Source organism: Typopeltis vanoorti, chromosome 24 (assembly GCF_054136105.1).
Source record: "Typopeltis vanoorti isolate ZY-2024b chromosome 24, IOZ_Tvanoo_1.0, whole genome shotgun sequence".
NCBI classification, from domain to species: domain Eukaryota; kingdom Metazoa; phylum Arthropoda; class Arachnida; order Uropygi; family Thelyphonidae; genus Typopeltis; species Typopeltis vanoorti.
In genome coordinates, this window is record NC_143572.1 from 32,500,311 (window position 1) to 32,513,650 (window position 13,340).

General features: G+C 35.2%; 1 protein-coding gene across 1 annotated transcript in view; it reads right to left on the bottom strand.

Annotated features, from left to right (window-relative positions):
• The window catches only part of LOC150093085 (ATP-binding cassette sub-family C member 10), a 231,437-nt gene that overhangs the window by 6,619 nt on the left and 211,478 nt on the right, over positions 1-13,340 (bottom strand). The window contains exon 16 of the mRNA XM_090414153.1: positions 9,998-10,241. Coding sequence (XP_090270279.1) covers positions 9,998-10,241 — 244 coding nt within the window. The remainder of the gene's footprint in view (positions 1-9,997; positions 10,242-13,340) is intronic.

Here is a 13,340-nt window from a genome sequence, read left to right on the forward strand (position 1 = left end):
TTTTTTGCAGTGTCATAAAGCACCAAGGAAATGTTACAAAAATGTGCACGTGCGCACACACACACACACGTTAAGATTTGTTATTTTCACATGTCAATAAGAACATAAATTCAGTTGAGAGTAAATAGAGGAGAAGTAAAACTTAGTTAAATGGATGAGTAAGTAAATACACTGAAGGTGTTCAAGGATGCAGCAAAATCTCAATGTGAATACTATTATTTATGAACATGTAAACAACAATGAATAACTAAATTTATTAATAACACAAATACCAAAGACAAACATGGAGAAAAGAAGTTGGTTTAAGCCAAATGGGAATTGTCAGGATCAGATAATCACTTTAAGTACAATTATATTGTGTAAATGGGGCATTATAGAGCAATACAATCCATATGTAAGTTATAAATCAGCAGTTAGAATTGAAGGAGACACGGGAAGATGGTTTGATGTAAAATTAGGTGTGAGACAAAGGTGCACACTATCTCCATTATAATTCATCTATATGGATCACATTATAAAGAAAATGTAGCATTAAACCTGAAATCAAAATTGACGTTGTTAATCTCTGCTCTTTAATTTGCAGGTTTCCTTAACTAAACTGAATAACTGTGGTAATAAATATGGCATGATAATCACCAATGAAAAAACAAAAAGAAACTTCCCCAGCATTCTGGAAAAAACATTTCAGCTGTTCAGACACAATTTTTAGTGAAGATGGCAAATTAAATATGGAGATCATAGAATAAAAACATCTCATCTCGTGAGGAGTCAAGTGAATAAATTTAAGAGAAATTATTCAAAACACTAAACTAGCAGTATACAAGACAGCATTCAAACCAATTTTAACTTATTATTATTATTAAGAGAGACCTCCAAGGAGTTAGGGACTCATCGAGGAAGCCCCCCACACACACACCAGCTATCAGACTTGTTCTTGAATTCATTCAGACTGTTTGCAGACACAATATCCAATGGCAATCCATTCCAATCACGCACCACTCTATGAGAGAAAAATACAGCTCTCATCCCCCTTCTTAGCGGCATTCATTCTCGGCTTCAAAGGATGCCCTCTTTTCCTTTCCCAGCCCTCCATAAAATGAAAAATTCCATCAACTGAAAATCCTGTATGTCTTTCAGAAGTTTGTAAGTATCAATCATATCACTCCTGTTTGCTAGTGTCTGCAGTCTACAAATTCTCAATCTGTTTTCATAACCAGTAACCCACATTCCTGATATCATTTTTAATACTCCACTGTATCAGAATCACAAGAGAAACAAAGAGACCAGATCTCACTTGCAAAATGACATCCTTACATTTACGTGTGAAAGTTCGTTCAAGCATTGCAATTATCTTTTGAGTTGTATTTGCAATCTTTGCTACATGGCCCCCTGAACTTCAACTTCCTATCTACTAACACTCCAAGATCCCTAAACCTGGTCAGTTTCTTCTAGCATAATCCCACCAATATAATATGACATTGGATATATATTCGTACCAAAGTGCACGACTACGTTTACTGATATTGAACTCCCATGCCCACAATTCCATCTTATTCAAATCATTCAGCAAGTACTGCATATCAGCAGCATTTCTGATTACCCTACCTATCTTTGCATCATCAGCAAATAGCTGTATGTTGCCTGTCAAATCCTTCCCAATTTCATTAAGGTACAGATTGAATAACATTGAACAAAGGACTGATTCTTGTTGTACACCACTGGTTATCTTAAATATTGCAGATTCACATCCTACGTATACCACTTTTTGATATATGTCAGTCAGTCATCCTCTTATCCACGCTAATATTTTATAATCCAAACCCATATTTTCCAATTTATTTAACAGTCTTCCATGCTGTACTCTGTCGAAAGCCTTAGCAAAATCCAAAATTATCATGGTTTATCCATTCCCCCCTTGTTGAGTTCAATGGTAACATTATTATAGAATGTGAGAAAGTTGCTAAAACATGACCTTCCCTTAGCAAACTCATGCTGTTTATTGCAAAGTAGAGATTCACTGTCAACCCATTTCTGAATGCCAACCCTAACCAACTTTTTCAAAATCTTTACTTAAATCTTTACTTCAAAATCTTTACTCATGGTTACTTAAACAGAACTAGAAAAGAAAGATTAGCAAAGCAGGTGTTAGGTGCTAAGATGGAAGGAAAAGACCGAGATGAAGACCAAGATCTGAGTGGATTGATGTAGTTAGAAATGCCTTAAAATACTGAAATATATGACATAACAAAATTGTAGTCCTGGCAGATAACAGACTAATTTGGAGGAAAATTATAAATAGGAAGTTAGTGATAATGTACACTTTTTTTATGTAATACCATCATAGTATCCTTATAGCACATATCAGGAATTTAATGATGATTAATAACACATTAATAAATATTTTGTTTTTCATATAAAATTATCCTTAGTTTGATTATCAGAATAACAATAGAAATTTGAATATGGCTATATAGTGAACCATGTGATTGACATTCTAAATCATTCTGACATGTGTGGTCACAAACTGCTAGGTTATCCTAGTTATATGCGAATTCAGTATATTGGAATTACTGGGGACCATAAATAAATAAATAAATAAAAGTAATTTCAATCAGTTAAGGTTCGATTTCCAACAATTTTGGAATCAAAAGATAGTTATTATGTGATTTAAGCTCAGTAGATGGAGGATATTAATATTTTATTAATATTTTATTAACATATTAACAATATTATTATGTAATAATTTGGTACTGTTTTGAAGAATCCCATGGCTAGTAACAAGTACATGCTGAGCTAAACCAGATTTATGTAATTTAAGAACACAGAACTCGATAAACACACAAAATGAATATAAATGAGAGAGTCTTTATTCTAGGAGAAGGAAGTGATTGGTAAAGTTGGCTGGTAGTTTGGAGGTGGCAGTGAGTGAGAATTTTCTTATAACCTTTGCTACTCATTCAAAAGTGCTTTATATATTGCAATTATGTGGGTATCTTCCTGGAAGAGAGAGAGAGAGAGAGAATGTGTATTCTGGGTAAATGTTCAGCTATAAAAAATTTAAAAAGAAAGTGTTGGATTCCTACACTTTCAAATGAAATGAATAATTTTTATTTTTTCCCCATTGTTTCCAATAGCATCATCACTGTAGTGATGTTCAAATTTCTATTTGTACTGAGAATGGTGGAAGTTTTTTACCTCATGAAAAATATTTACTAATATATTATTGATAAATTTAGTTACTCACCGTGGTATATATATACGAATATACTGCAGTAGCAAGGATTAGATGGAATACCTTCCTGAATATTACGAGCAAGAGTGAGGTAATTGGCATTGTCTTAACCAAGTTGTTTAAGTCTTGCAATGACATCATCATCAAATTCCTGATATGTACCCTCAGGCAGTCTACAGGATAATTAAGATAGTACCACATGAAAAAGTTACACCATTACTAACTTCCAATCAATACTTTTCTTCCAAATTAATCTGTTATCTGTCAAGACTCCAATATTATCAGATCTTATATTTCTCTTTTAAGGTGCTTTTTACTGTATCAATCCATCTACATCTTGGTCTTCCTCTGGGTCTTTTTTCCTGCTAACCTGGCAGAGAACACTTGTTTTGTTAATCTTTCATCTCCCATTCTGTTTAAGTGACCATACCACCTGCAATCAGCTCTACTAACACATTCCTGAATGCTAACATTGGTGAGTTCTTTCCTAATATCCTAATTTTTGATGTGATACTGCCATTGATGCCATCTGTTCACTGCACAATTCTTTCTCAGAACTCTCATAAAAGAGGCTCCAGTCTTTGATCAAGTGTTTTATTTTTAACCCAAGTCTCAGATCCATAAGTTAAAATTGGTTTGAACACTGCCTTGTATACAACTATTGCTGTTTTTCATACTAAATTTATTATGATAATTATTCAATTTAGTTGAGGAATCTTCCAAACTTGTACTGGATTTATTCAGAAGTATAACATCATCTGCATAAAGTAAAGAGATAAGATTAACATATATCACCAATTTTGTGATGTTAATCACAAAATTGGTGATGTTACTCTTAGCTCTTAATGTTAATAATGTGATCCATATAGATAATGAATAACAGTAGAGATAATGTGCGTTCTTGTTGCACACCTGATTTTATTTAATCAAACCATCTTCCTGTACCTCCTTCAATTCTAACTGCTGACTTACAGATTAATAAAGACTATACTGCTTGATATAATGGCCCATTTAGATCATAAGCATTTTGAAGAGCATTCCTCTTGGCACCTTGTCATATGCCTTTTCAGATCAACAAAACTTAAATACAAATCCTTGTTATATTCCAACAAGGACAGCATCTTGTTTTGTATGTTTTAGCCCTAACTTTTCTGATTACTGGAAAACAGCTAGTTCCCACCCTTCAGTGGTAACTGATGGATGAGCTCAAGACTTTCAGATGGCAGACAAATGTTGCCATCTTGTAGGCCCTTAACTCTTACAGGTATATAACATCTGAAATAGCAGAAGTTTCATAGTTCTTGAGTTTCCAGGAAGAAACCCCTACTTTTCTGTGTCCAAGATTGACTAACTGTGAAGGAATATAAGGAGAAATGTGATGAGCATGCATATGAGCAGTACAAGGCTAAAGAAAGAAAGATCATCAACATTAAATGAGCAGCTCATAGAAAATCTTATCGTTATTTCACTACATGGCAAGAAAAATGAAGAAAGATTATGGAAGGATAACAAGAATAGTTGAATATTACTGAGTGATCGCCTCGTGAGGTAACATCTACCAGGAAATAATACAATGATGTGAGTGATGGAAAGAGTTGTGTGAATAGAGATAAATAGAGAGGAAGCACTCAGGATACTGCAAAATGCAAATGCAACAATAATTAGATAGAAAAGTGTCATTGGTAGTGCCTAAGATCATGTTGTTTAATTTAAATCTCAGCACTGGAAGGACTAATGAAATGAAAAGAGAACAAGATAGTCCTATTAATGACAAAAATGATGATCTTAGGCAAAGGTAGCAAATTACAAATTAGTCAGATATGGTTCTCTATGGAGGACAGTACTTTGTGTGTGAAGATAAAATTAAATCTTTTCTTAGTAATTTACTCACTTTCTATAACAAAAGTGTCAGCTAATTTGTATAAAGGAAATGGTCACACTAATATTGCTAGGGTTTCTGAGGACATACGGCAGCATGAGGTTGGTATATTATGTCTATTAATTGCAAATTGTGTTCTTCTGGCCAGATTGCTGTTTGTAGAATGAAAAACATGAGTTTCCAGAAGGAAAAAGCATATCACCTCTTTATATGAACACCTAACTCACCTGCAGTTGTAAAGCCCTTATATCTTCACATCTTAGAAGAAGAAATTCAAATCTACATTTTCTCAGATGAAAGACAAATATCACAACATCCTTGCAATTATTAAGTATTATCTTCAGTAATACTAATTACTGAACTTGAACCTCTGATCTTTCCTGGCACAACCATATCATAACTTCTGCAACCACCAAAAACTTGGTGTACTTTTTTGCACAAGACACTACTTCACACTTTCTAACTCTATACAAAGCCGAAATCCAACCAACCATGGAATATTGCTCCCATATTTGGGGTGGTGCACCAAAATCCTTTCTAAGGTTGCTCAGTTCTATCTAGAAGAGGGCAATCCAGCTAATTAATGATTCCCCCCTCTCACAAACCCCAATCCCTCTCTCACAAATGTTCAGTTTCTGACTTGTGCCTCTTCCACAGATACACTTTTATGGACAGTGCTGTGCTGAACTGGCCACTATTATTTCTCCACTCTCCTCCATAATCATTAAAACAAGAGTCCTTGCTAACCAACACCCTTTTACAGTTCATCTTGAAATTCACTGAACCAACTTCACTGCCTCCCCTTTCATTCCATCAACCTCTGTCCTTTGGAATAGTTAATCCCACTCTACCTTTCCCAAAAATTACAATCCTAAGCTATTCTAGCAAAATGTGAACAGACTCCTCCTCTCTTCTGTTTCTCTTGCCCACACATGGCACTAATGTACTATAGGTTTTGTGGCCTTTCGTGTGCAGATCAGAAAAAATTAGGGCAGGAAGGCACAGCATTTTATAGATATTAGATGGAATTATGTTATTTAAACTGGAGCAAATGGGGATGGGCTATGAAATTAGTGAAACAGATAAGAATGTCTGATAGACATTCTTATAGACAGTGCCATAACTAGGCAGGTGGAATAGGTCCAAAGGCACAGGGCCCGGGATGAAGGGGGGGCCCTGAAATGAGTATCAAAAAAAGAATCAGTATTATATTTTAATTTTCAAATTTTGCTACCATAGGGACCAATTCTGTAATATTTTTTGTTAAAGTTAAAATTAATCAATCAATAAGAAACAACTATTAAATAGGAATTGTATAAGTAATGATTTTTCTTATTTCTGGAAGCAAAATATTTGGCTGAAATAATGGATACAGAAATTGGATTTCCTAATAAACAGAAGAGAAAAGCTAAGAAAATGCAAATAGATGAAGCACTGGATGAAGGAAACAGTATGACATCCAAAAAATTATTTAAAATGCAAATGTATGATGTTTTGGATATTCTACCTTCTGGAACAGATTGGCATTATGAACTCCTTTAGAATCTATGGGCATTGCTAATTTACAAAAATTGGCTGCAGATTCGAGTTTTAAGTATGTATGAGTTCCGTTGTGAAATTCAAAGCTTTAAGTCTGAAGCTTCGAAACTTATTCAAAACATTATAACCACAACTTCGCTTGATATCCTACGGGTTCTTCATAATTTTGGATTAACCGAGTCATATCCAAATATCAGTATTGATCTCCAAATATTTCTCGCTCTTCTCGTTTCCACTTGTTTCGTGTGAGAGGAGTTTCAGCAAGTTAAAATTAATCAAGAACTATCTAAGATCTACTATTGGACAAGAGAGAGAGAGAGAGAGATTATCCAATCTTTCCATACTTTCAGTAGAATATAATATTGCGAATAATATTAATTATGATGATGCGATTAATGAATTTGCTAAAATGAAAGCCAGAAAAGTGCAATTAAAATACTTATTTTATTTTATAAATATACTGTATATTTATTATATACACAAAGTTTATTTATAAACAAAATTTCTATTTCTGTTGTATTTGTTTTTTTATTTTTATTTTTTCCAAAAAAATGGGGGAGGCCAAAAATAAAATCTTGCACAGGGCCCATGAAAAGCTAGTCATGGCACCTTATAGAGATGGTGGAGTAGAACCTGTGCTTGAATTACTGCCATTTAATTTGCAGGCTAATGATGATGATGTATGAGGATAATTTGGTTGGGAATATCCAGCTGTTTGCTAATGCTAAATTGGGAGGAGGGGGGGGGATAAGAGAGAAACAGTAAAAGGCGATGTAGCAAATCTGCAGGAAGATTCAGACTAATACTGTGGGCAAAGAATAATGGTTGGTGACAGTTTAGTAGTGCAAGGTGTAAAATTGCACTCTTGACTGAAGAAATTATATGATGTATATTCTGCTGATGGGAGTGCACATTAAAAAAATGGATCCAGCTCAGGTTTAGGGCAACAGTAGAAGCAGATGAAGTTTAGGAAACATTTTGTCAAAATGAACAGTTAACACAAAGGATCACCTGAATGGGTGAAAAGCACACTGATGAGTTGGAACAACAAAGCGAAAAAGTAACTACTGTATATTACTGCGTATAATGCGAAAAATTTATGGTTAAAATTTATGGTCTAAAGTTAGGGCTTTGCATTATATGTGGATCTTAAAAAATATAACATCTTATTAGACTTGCACACACAATATATACTACCTAATGCCTATGCAACCAAATCTACTTGGCTCACTCGCATTCAGCAACTGAACGCGCACATCGCATCTGCGCATAAATTAGCACAGTTATATCGGTTTAACCACAGTTCATTTTAAATATTATTCGTTAAACAAGCCTAGCCTGAAAATGAGCCAACAGAAACGTAAATGTTCATCTTTTGAAGCAGGATTTAAATTGCGTGTCATGCAGTTTGCAGAACATAATAACAGTGTTGCTATGAGAGAATTTGATGTAGCAGAGAGTAATATTAGACTTTGGCATAAGCAAAAGACAGTCTTGAAAAAATCTCCAAAACGAAACGTACCCGTCATGGAGATGTAGCATCCTTTCCACAGCTCGAAGAAGAGCTAAATGAATGAATTTTGATGCAACGACAAGATGGCATTATAGTAACAAGAAATGCAATTAGTTTTCAAGCTCTACAACTCAAGAATGGTAAATTCAAGGACACACCAGGTATTTCATCCTTTCTTGCTTCGCCTGGGTGGTGCAACAGATTTATGGAATGCAAAGCATTAACATTATGACACCGAACAAAAATTGCACAGAAGTTACCAAAGCAGCTTGAAGAAAAAGTGGAGTCCTTCCATAAATTTATCATAAAATTACGGAAGTGTCACGGATATGAACTTTCCCAAATAGGCAATATGGATGAGATGCCCATGTACTTTGATATGCCTGGGAATCGAACAGTAAACTCAGTTGGTGAAAAGAGTGTCCTCATAAAAACAACGGGACATGAAAAAAACGCATTTTACCATTGTTCTAGCATGCATGGCAGACGGAACCAAATTAAAGCCGACAGTGATATTTAAAAGGAAGACAATTCCGAAGTATGTGAAATTTCCACCAGGTGTCTTTGTTCGTGCCAATCAGAAAGGTTGGATGGATGAAGAAGGTGTACAATTGTGGCTGGATGAAGTATGGAACATACGTCCAGGCAGCTTGTAACATCAACAAAGCATGCTAGTCTGGGATATGTTCCAGGCGCATTTAACGGAGGCAAGCAAGAGAAAGCACATGAGCTACGTACAGACCTAGCAGTCATACCGGGTGGTCTAACTTCCATTTTGCAGCGCTTGATTAAGCCGTTTAAAGATCACTTACGTGAAAAATGGAGACAATGAATGTCATCTGGTTTGGTGAAGATGACAAAGGGTGGGAATTTTCAGAAGTCTGAGATCACTCTAGTCACCAGCTGGGTTAAAGAAGCTTGGGATTTGATACCATCTGAAATGATTCAACACTCATTTCTTAAATGTGGAATAAGTAATTCAATGGGTGGATCCAAAGATGATGTCATATATGAAAGCAAGGATGACACACAACAAAATGGAGAGCATGATGACGATGACGACAACTGCTACACTGATGACGTAATGCCTACAGATGAATTTATAAATGAAATGTTTAATGACTCAAAAGAGGAAGAAGAATTTAAAGGATTTTGACATTTTGTTTTAAAATAAATATTTCTTTCGTTAATTCATATTGTTTTATTTATTAGGGAACAAGATTAACAGATCGCATTATAAGTGGACATGGCATTTTAGGGCTAGTTTTCAAACAAAATTTCTAGTTCGCATTATACGCTATAAAATATACGGTACTTTTCTGTATAAGGTGTTGATATGACCTCATCAGGACTTAACTTTGGCAGTGCAGATTTTGTGAGAGTGAGAAAGCAGTGGAGAAGAATCAGAGGAGGATGATGATCAAGAATGTGACAGATCTATGAACTTTCCATGAGGTTTGTGAGTTTCAAAATTTGGTTTGTAAATCAAAAAGGAGAGGACATAATAGAAACATAACTAAGTGGTTTTAGATGCAGAAAAAAAATTCTCAATACAGGTAGGGGAGAGAACAAGAGGTCATCCCTGAAAATTAGTTAAGAACATGGTGTTAGTAAGGAAATATGGACTATTTTTTGTTCAGAGTGTGATGAATAAGAATGAATTTTAGGAAGAATATGATAGGCATCATGTCAATGATGGTTAGTATGGGCCTCCTACAATTCTTATGACTCCAATGGAGATGCCCAGATAATAATAATAATAATGAATATCTAAAAAACATGGCATTTGCTGCAACTGTATGATTCAATTATTTCCAACACTGCAAGTTCTTACCTTTGTTTTGCATAATAAAGCTCGTGCAAGGCAAAGCAGCTGTCGTTGTCCGACACTAAAACATCTCCCTCTTTCTCCAACTTCACTGTCAAGGCCTCCAACATGTTTCACTGTCCCAGCCAAATGGCACTGCTGAAGTGATTTCCAGAGTTCAGAATCACAATGAAGACCAGAAGGATCTAGATTATCTCTGATGGACCCACTAAACAGGAATGGATCTTGAGGTATTATAGCTAAATGGGATCTGTATTAAAATTGCATAATAATCAGATGATACAAGAATATCTCTTAGAATATGCTGTTTTAATTACTGTAAAATAAACAAACAAAAATCAATATGATTTTTCAAAAAAAATCATAAATGTTGTAGCTATGGAAACTGCATTTTAATGTAGCTCTATCAGACACAAAAACTCTAGTTTTTGTGTCTGATGGTTGTATGAATTTTTATGTATGTATTGGCCTACGTGTGTAGTTTTGCGTAAATATTGAAGGAAAGGCAGCCTGAGGGAAAACATGTGACAGGTGTCTCTAGAAAAGGAAGAGAGTTATTGTTTTGTAAAAATTCGATGTTGCCAAAATAAATAATCTAAAGCATCGACTTTTTACAGAAGGAGTTCACCTGAATTTTCTTGTACAAATGTATATTTTATTTCTCTATGTAAAGCTATCTGTATAAAGAGCAAAATAAACCCAAAGGGAATTAACTCGCTCATTGTTTAAGAAGGGATGTAGAAGTATTGAAACCAAGAGCATTGCCCGAAATTCGGCATGTCTTTTGAAGATTGTTTACAAGGCCTGTCGCAGGTGACCTTCAAGGTCAATATTGAAAGGGCGTGGCACAAATTAAAAAGAAAGGCCCATAGGCAAGATTAAGGCAGTAAAGGGAGGAAGTAAGATTGTCGGCGAATTTTCGAGAAACATTATACAGGGTTCTCCAAACTACTAGCAAGATTCGCACAGGGATGCTAGGGGTCCCAAAACTTAATCAAAGGTGCAGGGACTCTGGTGTATAAAAGGGTTGGTTCGAAGATGAGAAGGGCTTCCTTTTCTTCATCCTGAGTGAACCATCCACGAGAGAGGACTCGCGTTGAAAGTTCCAGAGGGGAGGGTGGAGAGACCCATCCACCGATGTCGTTCCAGTCACAGCCAAAGATATCCGGAGGCGATAGTTAAGGAGAAATCTTGCCGTAAAAGTCCTGTAGTCGAATAAGTGCAACCAGGCCTATGCAGAAGACCTTTGCCGAGCAGTTCAAGACACCGGAACGCCTACCCTATATCCCACCTGTTGCTACGACTATTCATCGGTGCCTGGTGTCAATTTGAGGAGAATTCCAAAACATGGAAAAGGAGAGAAACCCCACTCAAGCGTCGGAATAAGGAAAGAAGGATGGAAGACACATACAAGATAGGAAGAGACCCATGTGAGTCTACATATTCATTTATTGTTTATGAATTAAGAAAGAATTCCCTATCGCACTGTTAAATTGTCTAGTTTAAAGAGATAGTATTTAGAGCAAATGTGTGTAATCGCAAAATGAGTGAAGCATGAGCGCAGTTAATTTCCCTTGGAGAAAATGTTGAGCTGTTGAAATTTCTTTAATGAATTATAGGTGTACTTACGATTGAATTACACATGCAAGATAGGAAGAGACCCATGTGAGTCTATACATTCATTTATTGTTTGTGAATAAAGAAAGACCCTATCGAACTGCTAAATTGTCTAGTTTAAGGAGATAGTATTTAGAGTGTTAATATTTCTCGTAAATGTGTGTAATCGCAAATGAGTGAAGCATGAGCGCAGTTAATTTCCCTTGGAGAAAAGATTGAGCTATTGAAATTTCTTTAATTGATTATATGTGTACTTATGATTGAATTTTGTAATAGAGTATATTCCTGCTATCGTATCATTGGAACGTTTGAAACTCAATGAGGTGGATTGTATAAATATAATTGCCTAGATTATGATTAAGTGTTTGAAAGGAATGAGATTCTGAGAGATATATTTGTATACATGTATGTTGTATTTTGATTGATGCTAAATTAGGAATGTCAAGCGCAACTAATGATTTCATGTTATAGGTATAACTTCCTGATATTTGTATTATAAAGTATGCTTGTTGAAGGTCCAACTAAGTAAGTGCGAGAGAATTTAATAGAAACCAAGTTGAGTGATTGAGAAAGGCTAAGAATTACCTTTCATAAATGAATCTTGTGATTTCAAGTGATATGTATAATTATTTGATCAGAAATTAAACTTGTTGTTATTGTTGATAAAAATGGTTGTTAGATTCAATCTTTTTGCAATAAACTGATCCAAAAAACACTATTTCGGACTTGATAGCGGAACCCCAATGATTAGTAGTGATTTATGAGTAGATTTAGCCATGACTGCAAACCTTGGCTAAAATAGGATATAAGTGATTAATTGATCTACTAGGGTATAAAAAACTTTCTTTTGCCTACAGGAGAATTTCAGAGGCACAGTCTTCAATCAAATAAATATCTGGAGATCCCAGGCAAGAAAAATTTTACTTAAGGTAGAACAATAAAGAAGGGAAATAATAGAAAACGAATATTAAGTTAAAGAAACATATATAAAGCAGAGATATAAGATATACAGAGAACAGTCCTTTTCCCCAAATATTACAGTTTTCAATCTCAATGATAAATTAGATATGATTGTGTTGTTTGTTCACGTGGCTTAGGAATGTATTTAATGTTTCGCAGCCCTGGGCGATATGGCGAAAATATCAACATATCTGAGTCAGACTTTGGGCTTTAGGCCTATTAAATCTAGAGCTTGTTGCTCAAAGTTTTCCAAGTAAAAGTTAGCCATGGGAGAGAAAGTGGTGGGCCTATGGCTGTACCTTCTTTTCGTAGGTACAAATTATTTTGCCACATGAGATACCCAGAGCGAAGTATGCGAGCAAAGAGGGCCATGATATAGGGCAAAAATATGTTCTGTATTAGAAGAATAGTGTCAATGATCGGAACATCAGTGAAAAGGGCAGTTATGTCAAAGCTAATAAATCTTCATCGTTGAGTGCAAGGTATCTAATTTTGTTTATGAACTGTTGTGCATTTTTATATAGCAGGGTGGGGGGAATGACCTATCAGCTCTTTGAGTGTAGCTGCTAATTTCTTGGCTAAGCGATAATTGGGGTTGCAGATTCCTTCAACTATCAGTCGTAGTGGTGTGTTTGTTTTGGACAGGCCATAAATTCTGGGAGCATAGGCATAATGCGGTATTAGCTTTTTAATTGTTTTCTCTGGTCACGTGATTACTGACTTGATTAATTTTGTTGTTTTCTTTTTAATGTGGTTTGTAGGGGTTGTAGTT